The following is a 14,033-nucleotide window of genomic DNA, read 5'->3' on the forward strand; positions in this document are numbered from 1 at the left end:
TATATATATATATATATATATATATATATATATTATATATTTATATATATATCCGTACAAATATTCCAGTAATCCAGTGAGAGATAACACTCAAACATTGAGCAAGAAAGAAGAATACAGCACTCATACACGATAACTCATCAATGTTCAGATCCAACAAGCATAGTTCAAGTACAGGTTATCGTAAAGAATTTTATATTTCACGGAATAATTTATCGCTTCACTAGGTTTTTTATGCAAAATGCATATTTATCCGGAATTTGTGGAGCATGTGTAATCCTACAATCATAAAAATGCGAATTTTGACGCGTACGAATTTTAATGTGAACCAAGTTATTTCATTATTTCTTATAAAATAATATAACTTATCACACCAATTCAGGCAGTTCAGCTAAAAAGACCTAATATTTCACAAAGTTCAGAAGATATTGATAATGAAACTTCGTTTTCCGGGACGAAGTTTGTCATGAATTAAACGATTCATCGACGTCCAAGTTTATCGTAATCACGTTCAAGAAATGTGAGAGAATTTCGACGAATCACGTAATGGGTACGAAATACGGCGGGAATGTATTATAATTAGCTGAACATTTCCGTCAAAATATTTAGCACTTCAATTGTAAGCCTCGGACGAATTTGCGTGAATTTGTAGTAGCGGCAGGAATGACAGTTGATTTCTTTTTGGCAATATTTATAAGAAAGAGACTAAATTATTTTTCAACGTTAAAAAATAAAAATTGAAACTAACGAAATTTGCTCCTTTTTTTTCTTTTTTTTGTTTTAATAGAGATCAGATCGGTCTCTGTCTTTGAAATTAAGAAAGATGACATACGAGAAACGATGGCTTTACCTTGGAGTAACTTCTTCAGAGTCTCGATGCCGTTCTTTACATTCTCCTCAGTCTCCCTGAGTTGTTTTTCGGCTAAAGCCTTAGCCTCAGGTCCGGGTGGACCTGTCTGAATTTCGAAAGACATCCTGGATCCGTTTCTTCGATCCTCGCTCTTCGTTCCTGCGGCGATTTTCGGTCACTCTCGATCTCGACTACGCTGAAACGTTCCTCGCAGCAGGACGACAGAAACTTATCTGTGTCACGCAATTCTCACCACGAACAGAAGGAGGCTTCCTCTTGTGTATCATACTGAACCAATCTTTGACCATTCAAAGTCCAAGCTGGTTTGTCGATCAGTCCTCTTTTACTGCGCCCCCGTGCAATATACGGATTCTGACTCAGTCGTTTATGTTTGTGCGTGATACTCTTGAAGATATAAAAGTATGACGCGTCATTTGATAACGAAAAAGAATCTTCGCTCGTGTTTCAAAGTATCAAACTTGATCAATAAACTCTTTTTTCATTGAAGAACGCACAAAGCTCATTATTCGCTTTTCTACACGTGGAAATTCTTCAAAAGTATCAGGAAGTCGAGAGGATCAAGTGAATTCTAACCGCAAGGACGAAGAAACGAGTTGATCGATTATAAATAAAGAATGATACCTTCGAAATGCAAACATTTAAACGAACAGATTATTCGTGAAGATAAAGAGACAATAGATAGATCAATTTATTATATGTTTTAGGAAAAATTTCTTTCCAGCGCAGGAAATTAATATAAAATGCAACTGAACAACTACACAGATACAGACTTACAAACAAAAAGAAAATAAAAAATAGAGTACAAGTGCTCGTGCTGACGTAAAAAGTGATAATCGACGATAAATCGTGAATATACTGTCTATTAATTCATCAAATTTTTTCCGTCCTATTTTCTTTCGTAATAACTAATCGTTATCGGCGTCCTTGAGCTTATTCAAACAAATTTACTTTCAGTAAATATATTCCTTAACAATACACCTTTATCAAATATAAAATCTTTAAAAAGTTCATAAAACTATCTCTTTCTATATCGACATAAATATAGACATTCGGTTATAAGTTTTTAACTTGTAACTTGTATTGTTTAATTTGGGAAATAGAAGTCGATAAATTTAAAATCTTTGGTTTCATACAAGCTCAAACGTGAACGTAACTTTCTATATTTAACAGCTGTTTTTATTAAATATTAATAATACGATAATACATAATATTTTTAAAAAGTCGTCTATTTCGAGATTTAAAAGTCAACTTAATTGTTTTTCATGGAATTCTACGGTTGTTTTAACCTAAATGGTTGTTTTAACCATTTTCTAATAATCTTACACGAACACTTTATCTATATAATAAACTGAGGAGTTGATTTATGCAAAAGAAAATTATATAGAAAAAAATCAATAATTTACTTCCCAGGTTTCACATCTGAAAACTTTACTGACTATATATCCACCATGAGAAAGATATATATTAAACAATATTTCGATCCATTTTTGCACATAGTTTCACAGTCTAAATACACTTATAATTCTGAGCAGTCGATACAACGTAATCTTTACAGTCGGTATCTCGCCGGCAAAATTTTCAGATATAGTTTATCCCTTTAAATTAAACGTGATCAATAAGACCGCTTTCACTACGCTAGTCAGTACACATTTTCTCATCTTGCGATTTTAATATTTACACAGTACAGACTGATGCATATTGCCGAGAAAAGAGTAGAAATAAAAATCTGGATGTTCGATAATCTCGGAGATATGACTATTTGCAAGATACAAAGTAGTTTACAATACAATATAACGTTTCATATGGTCGTTGCGGAAGAAGATAATTAGCGATTTGAGTGTGGCGCTCATGGCGTTAGCGCTGGCGCGTTCTCCTTATCAACCAGCTGTCAAACTCAAGAGAGAAACGACGGACGGTGCCGTGCTGTTGTCTTCGTTCTCGCTCACGACTCGGAAAGTCTCGTCCTGTCTCTTTCCTTCCATTTTCTACTCTTTGTTCTCTTGTCCCGTCGAGATTCGAATTCGAAACTATTGCGTTTCGGAATGCGGAAAGTGCAAGAGGTGCAGCTGGAACGAGCGGACGTATACAGGCCTATGGAGTTGCGCGTGCACGAGGCGACGGTGGGCGGCGGAGGGTGGCGATGCGTCGCGGCGTGCTGTATGTCGACGGTCCCGCGACAGCACGGTGCAACAACGTGATGTACGACATGTTCAACCGGCGATGCAGCCATCGTGTCGTCCTCAGCAACAACAACCGCACCGCCACGCGCCACTACTCAGAGTACAATTATGGCTTGGTGTTCAGCGCCGAGCCGCTCAAGGATGACGTGCTGTTCGAAGTCGTCATTGATAAGAAGGTATGTACCTCCCTCGAGAGACGCTCTCGCGCCCTCGGTCTGTCGCCTCCGCGTGTGCACCCTCTCCCTTATAATGGAAGCATCATGCGTCTGTCTTTGCCTCCTCTCTTTCTGTCTTTATCTCTATATATATCTCTCTCTGTCTCTTTTCCTGTTCTTTGTGGAACGAAATTCGTTCTTTCGAATAACGTTTCCAAAGATTCCACTGTCAGATGAAACAATTTATAGTACGAGATGTTGTATACACGTGTGACGTTGGTATTCATAAACGAATACCCTGTATATATATTATTTACCTATATATTATTAATCCTGCAGTGCATCAAGTTTGTGGTGTGAGACTTGTTTTGTGTTTGTTAAATTTGACAGGCTAACCTTTACCAGGTGCTCATGCTGCTCTATATGACAAAATAGAAAAAGAAATAATTTAAAAAATTAAAAAGATTTTGAGACCAATGTACTAAATCTCATTATAGGATGTTTGTATTTTGTGTACCAGATTTTAAAAACTTGTGATATTTAGCTTAATTCCTTTGAAGAATATAATGACAGTGACAAGTATATGTTATGTGAAAAGATCAATAATTGTAAAGTTTGTATACATATACTGAATGTATGATTTAATATTTAGTTACTGTTGTATTGATTTAATAAGTTGCTACTATGCTGATGTATAAGAAGTATCAATTTTCTTTTAACGACACGTTGTAAATTTGTTTTTATCTTGTGAAGGTGATAACATGGACTGGCAGTATAGAAATTGGAGTGTTAGAATGCGATCCAAACACCATAGAACTGCCATCCTGTGCCATGAATCTTCGTCATGGATCTTGGCTTATGACTGGATGTGCGATATTTCGTGATGGAGAACAAGTTGTGGAAACATATGGGATAGACCTTAATGATCTGGAGGTGGGACATACTGTGGGAGTAATGCGGACATCAAATGTGAGTTACAATTCATTAGCCAATGCTTATTATTTTAAATAGTAATTAATAATTTTTACCTGTAATTTTACAGCGCGAATTGATATTCTATGTCAATGGTGTTTCACAAGGCATTGCTGTCGCCAATGTCCCAGAGGGACTTTTTGCCGTTGTTGATATGTACGGTGATTGTGTACAAGTCAGTGTAACTCGTCCCAGACTTGCTACTGTGTCTAACGAACCGAAGGAGGAAGTTGAGATTAATAATGATCATGCTATTGGGGAAACCTCTATTTCCTCGACAACAAGTCTAGTCGCTAATTTAAGCGTTAATTTAAGTGTCAATGTGAATGTTAATTTACCGAAGAATCCAAGTCCCGCCGCGATAAGGGAGGACCGATTAAAATTTCATGAGAGAGTTGGGTCACTGGTAAAACTGTCCAATAACGCCAGGACCGCCGAGAGGCGGAGGCCGCTCGATGAATTCAACAATGGTGTTGTGATGACACACAGACCCTTACGAGATAACGAATTGTTCGAGGTAAGTAGCTGTGCGTTAGTTCGATCAATTATAAAACGGCAACTCTGCATAAATTATGAAACTGTTATTTGCAGATACGAATAGACAGGCTAGTCTACAAGTGGTCGGGAAGTATAGAAGTTGGCGTCACTACTCATAGTCCTACAGCATTGGAGTTTCCAGCCACGATGACCAATATGCGCTCCGGCACGACGATGATGTCTGGCTGCGGTATTTTAACAAACGGCAAGGGCACACAACGTGAATACGGAGAATTTAATCTGGACGAATTGAGGGTACAGGAGACCTGAAACTATAGTTTAGCTCTTATTCTTGTCTTCGTTTCGTTAATTTTGCTGTATCGTTTCTCAGGAAGGAGACCGGGTAGGAATGATTAGGCGGAACAACGGAAATCTTCACTATTTAATAAATGGTCTGGATCAAGGAATCGCTGCTAAAGTGCCCGCAGGTGTGTGGGGTGTGATAGATCTCTATGGCATGACCGTGAAAGTAACTATCGTTGATCGTGATGAGAGGGAAGAACAGAATCTAGTTACTAGAAGGAATACACTACAGTTGCAGGGTCTAGACAGTGAAGGTAAATCATATACACATCAATTCTACATTGTACCTCTCTACATATAATTTTAGAGACGATAATGGAAAAACTCTCCTTTGTTGAATCATGTTTTTTTTTTTTTTTAATTTATAAGACAAAACAAATTTGACGACTAGCCAAAAAGATTATATTTTATTCATAAATTTAATAAAATATCCATCTTATACTCAAATAATAACTTATAAATATACTACTTCCCGTCAAACTAACTCGATAAAGGTCATGTTAAGATTGTAAATATAATACTGCTTATCATATTTACAGTCAGAAATATTTGTATCATAATACTCACCGTTTGTACAACTGTCAATTTTCTCAGTTCCTTTTGAACTTTCAATATATTATAATCTCTTGTTACAATAGCAGATACAATCACATATTTACTCTAAAAGATCGAACGTAACGAATTCTTACGAATTAATCTTCTTATTAAAGATATTTTGAACAGACATTCCTCTATATATTCTTCTGATTACGCCATTACAAGTACAAACTGTCAGGTGCACTTTGCATCTTATACTTTTATACAGATCTGCCAGAACATGTCACTAGTATTGATAATTAAATTTTTTCATAGACGCTGGAGAAGAAGAACCGCCTGATAGATTAATGTTCCATTTTTGTTGTGGCACACATGCTGATGTAATCAACAATGGTCGCACAGCGCATAGGCCTAAGTATAAACTGAGATATATTATGTCCTCCTATAATAGATCCTAAAGATCCGGCAGTCATTAATCGAGCGTATAAATCTTTTTACAGTGCTATAGACGATTTTAACAACGGCGTCGTATTGACCTCGAGACCGTTGAAGCCCAACGAGCTATTCGAAGTCAGACTCGATAAGATCGTCACGAAATGGGCCGGCTCCATCGAGATAGGTGTTACAACGCACTCGCCAACGGAACTGGAATTTCCCTTTACCATGACGAACGTCAGGTAAGTTAGAAGAACTGTGCGATTTTCAAACTGGCTTTACACGCAGTCTTACACGGCTTTACACATAGCCACGAACAAAGAACCGCGCGGTAAGTCTTTACCCGCTTCTGTTATCGCTCGAAGGTCCATATCGCTTGTAGATCTGGCACGTGGATGATGACTGGGAATGGCGTGATGCATAACGGCACCACCATGATAGATCAGTACGGACAAAATCTGGACCGTTTGCAAGTCGGCGATCGTGTAGGAGTGATGAGAAAGGATAACGCGATGTTGCACTTCTTCGTGAACGGCGCCGACCAGGGAGTGGCTGCAATGGGCGTGCCTGAGAAAGTATACGGTGTGATCGATCTCTACGGACAGGCCGCTCAAGCTACCATAGTCGACAATGTGGATTTTTACAGCCCGACCACGAACAATTCGAGCTTCAGCAATACGACGTTGTACAGGTGCAAATTCCTGACAATTCGACCATTTATGTTTTTATCATCGACTCGAGCGTAGACAATCGTGTTGACCTGTTGACAGTGATCTACGGTTCCATCATGTCCATGGTAGAAATGCGAGAATCACGAACAATGGTCTGACGGCATCCAGACCGCGAGCTTTAGGTGAATTTAACGAAGCCATCGTGATTGCTAATCGCGCTCTACGTGACGGTGAATTGTTCGAGGTGACGATAGACAAGATGGTCGCTAGATGGTCCGGTGCTATCGAAGCAGGTAGTTATTGCAATGTTATTATATATTGTAGCATATCGATAGTAATGATTTTAATAATTATACAATTAACCCGGCAATATTCGGTTTACAGGTGTTACTGTGATAAGGCCCGACGAATTGGAATTCCCGTCTACAATGACTGACATTGATCATGACACATGGATGCTCTCTGGATCGACGGTAATGCGCGACGGAGTAACGTTACGGCATAATTATGCCTGCGATTTGGATAAATTAGTGGAGGGAAATCGTATTGGAATGATGCGGTGTTCGGATTCAAGTTTACATTATTATTTGGACGGAGTGGATCAAGGTGTTGCTTGCACGGGTCTACCGGCGAATGTTTACCCAGTAATTGATCTGTATGGTCAATGCGCTCAGGTATATAGTTAATACGCGCTCCTGTCTGACAAAAAAAAATTAACGTGTTTCGACCTTTATTGATTCGAACTGGTTGGTTGCAGGTGACGATAGTATTACCAGAACGCAGAGATCCACTTACCCAACAATACTTGCCATCGGAGAACAGTACTAGTCAACAGCCGACTTCGGTCATTCAACCTCAGGCGCAAACGGAGACACTGCACAAGTTCCACGAGTCAGTCGGACTGAATATACAATTAAATAGCGATAGAACGGTGGCGACTAGGTGTAGGGAGTACAACAACGCCGTGCTGTTGAGCGAGACGGCGCTCGAGAATAACGAGTTGTTTGAGATCAACATACAGGAGGTCGCGCGCGAATGGAGCGGTTGTTTGAGGATAGGCGTCTTGAGCAACGAGACAGGGAATTGGCTGGCATCAATGAACCTCGTGCCTGGCATGACATCCATTCCCAATGACGCTTGGTACTTGACCGGCAACGAGGTGAGGCACTCCGGCTTTGTGTTGGCTTCCAACTATTGTCCGAGTCTGGACTGGCTGCGGGTTGGCGATAAGATCGGTATGAAACGAACGCACGAGGGTAACCTTAAATTGTACGTAAATGGTGAGGATATGGGCGTGGCGGCCTCTGACATACCCGAGATGGTGTACGCGGTGATAGAACTGTTTGGTAGCACCGTGGCGGTGAATATTACCAGCAGTAAGCAGCAAAACACCGCGATATCGCCAAACGCTAGTCTGAGGCTGCAAGATTCGCTGGAGCTGCTATTGGATCCGATGCCGCCTGTGCTGAGGAACGACGCGGGAATGGACACATCGATAGACGTGTCCGAGGGAAAGTTGATAAACGACGTGACGCTCACGCCCACGCAATCATCCGCGGTCGTGCCAACCGGGGACGGAGATTGGAATTACGAGTTTCACGAGAATCATGGCAGGAACATCCAGCTTGAGACAAAGACAATCGCCAGAAGAGTGGCGAGTTACAATCAGGGTGTGGTGATGTCCAGTCGTCCGCTGATCAAGGGTAAGCCGTTCCAAGTAAAGATAGAGAGGCTGAATGAACGTTGGGTATCGAATATTCTCTGTGGCGTCTCTTGTATCACACCGGAGAAAGCGACGAGCTTTCCGTTGACCGCGCTTGGTTTCAAGAGACACTCGTGGATCATCTGCAGCGACTGGATATCCCACAACGGAACGCGAGTAAAGACCAAATATGGCTCCAGTTTAGAGAACCTTCAGTGTAATTCCATCGTGGGTTTACTGATCGATGAAGACAGCCGGTTGCATATGTTCATCAATGGTGTGGATCAAGGAGTAGCTGCGACCGATTTGCCGGCGTACGTCTACGCGGTATTCGATTTGTACGGTCAATGCGAGCAAGTGTCCATCGCTGTGGTTGATGAGGGGACCGCTTACGCGAACGTTGCTATCGACAACGCACTCGTAGCTCCCATAGAATGTGGAAGCGTAGAAGTGGAGGACGTGGAGAATTCGAGGGAAAAAGCCGACTTGGAGTGTCACGAGAAGGAGAACGCAATGCCGACCACTTCGTCGGATCTTTCTCCATCTTCTACGTCGCCGAGCGTGCCGAGCCAGTACGCCAGCTCGACCACTAAGGACGGCAATCTCGCCGAGTACTCGTCCTTTAGTAACGTCAATCTCGCGGACAATAGTATGGAGAACAAACCGGCGTCAAGTGTCGACAGTAACAATTCCGACTCAGGTTCGGAGCTGAGCAACGACACGCGCAGCGACAAGAACAAAACAGTGTACCCGGACAACGCCGAGAACAACCCGAGCGAGTCCAATCACGATGCGGGTAATCGCGCGATCGCCAGCGTCTTAAGTATTAAGAATGAATGTACAAATGTAGAGATTAACAACGCGACTAACATTAACATTAAGAATGGTATGGTCGCCAGCGCCAGTAACATGAGCAGCCTGAACGCGGCGATCACCTCGACGAACGCCAACAACGCGATTAACGAAAGCATAGCGTCCAATAGTCAAGTCAGTAGTATAAGCACCGCGCAGCAGAACAATCCGCCTACGGGCAACCAGAGCATGAGCACGTCGCACAGCGGCACGTTTTCCTGCCAGAACGTCGCGCCGAACAACATGACCGTTGCGAGCAGTCCCAACAACGGCGCCGGCTACTTGTGGTCGCGCACCGTGAGTCGCGACAACTCTTTCATCGGCAACATATTTCCGAGCCAGAACACGACAGCGCCCTCGATACCACTGATGCCGTCGTTACCGTCCACTCCGCTCGGCTCGTCTGTCGCATCGTCGAAGAAATGCGATTACCTGAAGGCGTGTATGCAGCTGAAGAAGTCGCTCGTGCTACCGGACGAGTTTTTCTCCGCCGACGAAGTGATGTGCTACTGCAGTGCTTGTTACAAGGTGGACGGCGATAACGCAATCTGCAAGAAGGGCGAGCCACCGGCGGAGTTCGCGATACCGGTCGGCTGGGTCAGATTTCCGTTGAAGCAGAGTATCAACGCCAATCAAATCCCGCAGAGCACGACGGACAAATGGCATGTCGCGTTTTACGGCATACGTTTGGACGCGATAAGGTATGGTGAACTATCCCGATATCATACAGAATTTTGCTCTAAGTATATAGTAATCCTTGTTGACATTGCATTTTCAGATTGATCTTAGACAGAGGAGAACTTATGACCAAAGAGCAATTAGATATGAGCAACTTGGCGATGAGTATAAAGAGTGAGGATCAAAATCCGCAAGTGTCGTTCTCGCCCAGCATCAAGTATGCGGCATCTGACGAATTTACCAGAAAATATCCGTAAGCGATTCTTACTATTTCATTCTATTGTGATTACAGTGTAGCTAGGGTATATTCGTATATATATATATATACATATATATGTATGTATGTATTATGTATATTCGCTGATCTTTGCCTGCCTCTTTGTAGATATATCGATACGCAATCAAATAAGAAGTTGAACGTATCGACCGCATTCCAATTGCTAGTAAGGCCAGGCTCGTATACGATTAATCCAGGTGACAAGGACAGCGCCGATCTACACTGCGAGTCCAGCAAATGGGCTACTAAGGAAGCCGGAGCCACGGTAATTGTCGCTCTGCTCGTCCATCTGGACGGATTTTAGTTCACGACCGTGTTAACGAAAGTGTTGCGGGACCCGTTTCTTCTTCGTCATGAAGAAGCAAGCCATGCAACGGACTGTGAATGATAGTGTACATACGTGCATCGAACGTTAACAGGACTGTGGTAAGACTCCCGGGATCGATGTTTCAATTCCGTCGAAATAGCGTTGTACATGTACGTTAGACTTGGCAAGTAAATTTTCTTGCATGCATTTAGACGATTGTTTCTCGAATACCAATTTGTGCGATAGTGCATTGAACGAGGTTTTAGTTACCTTCACGTTGTGTACAGTACAGATCATTGTGTGATAGCTATGTTGATTTATCGTTTGTGTAAGAATATACATTCGAACTCTATATAGGAAAAGATTTGCTATAGATCCGTTGAGCAACAATGAAATTTCTGTGACGCATTGTAAATGATTTAGTAAGTATACGTTTTGAAAGTTTTAAAGATATAACACACGTGTCACATTTGCTGCAACTGGCCTAGGTTAAACGCTCATCAGCAACAAATAGCGTATGAATATTTTACCGTGGCAGCAAAATAAATATATATATATATATATATATATATATATATATATATGTATATTTTTATATACATATAAAAGTAGACTTTTTATATGTCTATATAAATATAATATATATATTTATATATATATAAATATGTATACACACACACACATATATATTCGCAATGTCTATGCAAAGAGAACACAGTATTTTTGACGCCCGCGCTTCACACGCCTAATCAATATACCAAATCACTAAGTATTGCATTAGCAAGTGAATTTCTCGAGACACGATACAATTTTTTTAACGCACTTTTCCGCAGCATCGATAGAAAGGGGATCGTGTAATGTCTATGTTGTAGAAATAAATTATGCAAATGCAACTCGCATTGCCAACACCAAATTTGCGTTTGACGAATTAAAAGACATTCCTGTAGGAAATCTGCGAGTTTTGACAGGCAAATAAAGGAATCAGCGGCACAAATCGATAAGAACTTGATTAGCAAGGATCTCTGTGTAGGTTTTGTGCGAAAGGAATCGGTTGATTCTTAACATGGATATATTTTTTATAACATTTCGTTCAATGTTCTTCATGGATTGCTTCGGACAACACTTGCGTGTTACAAATCATGTGCTGTATTTAAACCCAAATTCGAACATTCTGATCCCAGGAGCAACTGGCCACTGCCATTCCGTTACCAGAGACGCTGAGCGACGTCACTCTATTCTCATGGGCTGACAAGACGCCTTAAACAGGAACGAGTATTTTATTAGGTTCTATATAATTAGCTAATTTTCACGTACATAGTCATATTCGAAGAAGCCGCTAAAATATGAAACAATGGATATATATCTGGATATATACTTGATTGTGATGCGATTGTTTTACAGAATATTATCTCATGATATAACCGGCGAATCAGTTAACTCACCATTATGTTGATTCTTCAACGTATCCCATATATGAATAGAATTGTCGTCACTGCCGCAAAAGATAAACCTGCCGCTCAAAGACAGGCCGCACGATGTAAAACCGGGGTTCGAGTTGGGTGGTTTAAAAGTGGCCAACTGTTGATCGGATCTCAAGTCCCACAGCCTCGCCGTCTTGTCCTCAGATGCTGTTACGAAACCTTGCCCGGAGGGGTGATACTAGAGAAACAGAGTGCGACGGTAGAGAATAAAAAATACCGACTGAGAGAGAGCACGTAATAGATCCGTAAGAAATTCACGAAATGTCTGAGGAACGGGCCGAGGCTTACGCAGACGGAGTTTACATCAGCGTCGTGACCGAAGAACGTCTGTTTAGCTTTCTCTTCCCGCAAGTCCCACAGTTTGCAAGTCTTGTCGACCGAGCCGGTGACGTAAGTATTGCCGTCAGGGGATAAGCTGATGCTCACCACGTCGCCCGCGTGCGCTTCAAAATCCGTTGTTTTTTTGTTAGCTTCGAGATCCCATATGCAACTGAATAAGCGTTCCACCGTCGATTATTGTTCGTAAGAAAAAATACCGTTCATTGCTTATCCCTTTGTATACATACACGATGTCCTAGAACTTTCTCTGCAATTTTTGTGGGAACGTAGGATGGATTGAGGTGAACGTAAAAGTCTCTCATACTGTTTCGTGATATTTTTAGTTATTAATGAAAGAAAATTGTTACATGATTATGCGCGATAATACATGAATCTCCTTTAATTAATATGTAAAGATCTATGTGATCATTTGCAAAATGGTAAGAGGACTTTTTTCTTCAGTTTGACTTAATGTATAAGTATGCAATGACAGACAGCACTACTACAGCTCATCTACCATATCGATCATTCATCAATCTTTAATTAATATCTCGATTATTATTGCGAATATCGCAAAACGATATAGGACTTTTATGTTCACCTCAATCCAATCTACGTTTCCACAAAAATTAGAGAATCTGGGACACCCTATATAATACTATAATTATTGTACATACATTTTCATGTCTCCAGATCCAGTGATGATCTTTTTGTCCTCGAGGAATCTGCAAGACGACAGAAATCCCTCGTAACCCAATAGCTCCCTTACGATTTTGGCTGAGCCTGTGGCGTCGCGATTGTTGACATCATAGACGGTGCACATGTTGTCCATACCGCCGCACGCGACGAAATTGCCGGACGGTGCGAAAGCCACAGACATCACCCAGGCCGAACGCAACGGGATGACCTGCACCTTGTTGCCGGTCCATGAATCCCAGATAATTAACTTTCCGTCCAGCGATCCGGTTACGCAATGTCTACAGGTAAAGCACAAGTCGATTCGGACACTTCAACTATTTTCAGTATTTATTATTAATATTTTATAAAAGATATATCGAAATACGCGATAAATTCTAAAAACTGTCAATGCATTATGGTCATTAAGTGGGAATAAAGAAAAAGTGACAGACACACATAATTGGGGATTCGTTACTAATTAAAACTGACCTACTATCACCGCTATAGTGCACCGAATTTACTTTATTGATGTGCCCCTTCAACAGCTTTTTAGTTGATAATTTAACTTTTGGAGCATTCGACACTCCACTGCAAGTCTCTTCCAACGTCGTATCTTGCTGCTTCTTTTGCTCTTCCTAACGAAGCAAGTCAGAAATGAATGGAAACGAATAAAACAAGTCTGATAAAATTCTCACTTCAATGTTCATGTGTGTGTGTATATATATACTACAATATTACTGCTACTCATAATTTATAGTAATGAAAGTTGTGCTAGGAATTTTTTTTTTAATTGCGATAAACTGCTCAAACCTTGCACTTGTTAATGAGGCTTTCTAGTTCCTTTTTTAAGGCTGCAGTTTCAGCGTCGTCTTTGCCCATTTTAGCACGTTCGAAATGCGGTACAGAGTTTCAACGAAGATTAGAAATAACGTGGAAACTAAATGCCACCGACGATCGACATGCGAAAACTACCAGTCGATTTCCGACAACACACAAAGGAAGCCTCAGGATCGTCTACCGCATTGCTCCAGTAATTGTATTAAGTCGCTGGTTAACTCGATTTGTTGGGCATTAGCTCG

At 41.1% G+C, this 14,033-nt stretch overlaps 3 protein-coding genes and 1 long non-coding RNA gene across 4 annotated transcripts in view; 1 reads left to right on the forward strand and 3 right to left on the reverse strand.

Moving 5' to 3' along the window:
• Window positions 1–1,158, reverse strand: part of LOC116842911 (clavesin-1) — a 10,008-nt gene extending 8,850 nt beyond the window's left edge. Inside the window, exon 1 of the mRNA XM_032812773.1 lies at window positions 851–1,158. Coding sequence (XP_032668664.1) covers window positions 851–974 — 124 coding nt within the window. The 5' untranslated portion in view covers window positions 975–1,158. The remainder of the gene's footprint in view (window positions 1–850) is intronic.
• A 1,853-nt stretch (window positions 1,159–3,011) lies between these two features.
• On the forward strand, window positions 3,012–10,829 carry LOC116842903 (neuralized-like protein 4). Its single transcript, XM_032812751.1, has 13 exons — window positions 3,012–3,227; window positions 3,960–4,175; window positions 4,249–4,695; window positions 4,770–4,970; window positions 5,047–5,272; window positions 5,871–5,970; window positions 6,056–6,232; window positions 6,373–6,681; window positions 6,761–6,954; window positions 7,046–7,335; window positions 7,419–9,916; window positions 9,994–10,146; window positions 10,279–10,829. Exons 1-13 carry the CDS (start codon window positions 3,012–3,014, stop codon window positions 10,472–10,474), a joined length of 5,223 nt encoding a protein of 1,740 aa, XP_032668642.1. The 3' UTR covers window positions 10,475–10,829.
• LOC116842914 lies at window positions 3,222–4,338 on the reverse strand. Its single transcript, XR_004377783.1, has 3 exons — window positions 4,235–4,338; window positions 3,524–3,625; window positions 3,222–3,432 (listed from the first exon to the last, which is right to left on the reverse strand). It is a non-coding gene; the product is annotated as an uncharacterized LOC116842914 (long non-coding RNA).
• A 699-nt stretch (window positions 10,830–11,528) lies between the features above and the next one.
• On the reverse strand, window positions 11,529–13,964 carry LOC116842908 (guanine nucleotide-binding protein subunit beta-2). The gene is made up of 6 exons (XM_032812763.1): window positions 13,765–13,964; window positions 13,444–13,589; window positions 12,954–13,253; window positions 12,247–12,448; window positions 11,920–12,136; window positions 11,529–11,734 (listed from the first exon to the last, which is right to left on the reverse strand). Exons 1-6 carry the CDS (start codon window positions 13,831–13,833, stop codon window positions 11,628–11,630), a joined length of 1,041 nt encoding a protein of 346 aa, XP_032668654.1. The 5' UTR covers window positions 13,834–13,964; the 3' UTR covers window positions 11,529–11,627.
• Between the last annotated feature and the right edge of the window lie 69 nt (window positions 13,965–14,033).

The sequence above is a fragment of the Odontomachus brunneus genome, unplaced genomic scaffold, assembly GCF_010583005.1.
Source record: "Odontomachus brunneus isolate Ranch 3 - 2012 unplaced genomic scaffold, Obru_v1 Obru_scaffold_028, whole genome shotgun sequence".
Taxonomy (NCBI): domain Eukaryota; kingdom Metazoa; phylum Arthropoda; class Insecta; order Hymenoptera; family Formicidae; genus Odontomachus; species Odontomachus brunneus.

Coding starts and splice junctions, on each gene's coding strand:
- LOC116842903 (XM_032812751.1), top strand. CDS start 3,012: ATGCGTCGCGGCGTGCTGTATGTCGACGGTCCCGCGACAGCACGGTGC. Junction 4,696..4,769: donor GAGATAACGAATTGTTCGAG/GTAAGTAGCTGT, acceptor TGTTATTTGCAG/ATACGAATAGACAGGCTAGT. Junction 10,147..10,278: donor GAATTTACCAGAAAATATCC/GTAAGCGATTCT, acceptor GCCTCTTTGTAG/ATATATCGATACGCAATCAA.
- LOC116842908 (XM_032812763.1), bottom strand. CDS start 13,833: ATGGGCAAAGACGACGCTGAAACTGCAGCCTTAAAAAAGGAACTAGAA. Junction 13,590..13,764: donor GCCTCATTAACAAGTGCAAG/GTTTGAGCAGTT, acceptor TTGCTTCGTTAG/GAAGAGCAAAAGAAGCAGCA. Junction 12,449..12,953: donor GGATCTGGAGACATGAAAAT/GTATGTACAATA, acceptor ACGCTTATTCAG/TTGCATATGGGATCTCGAAG.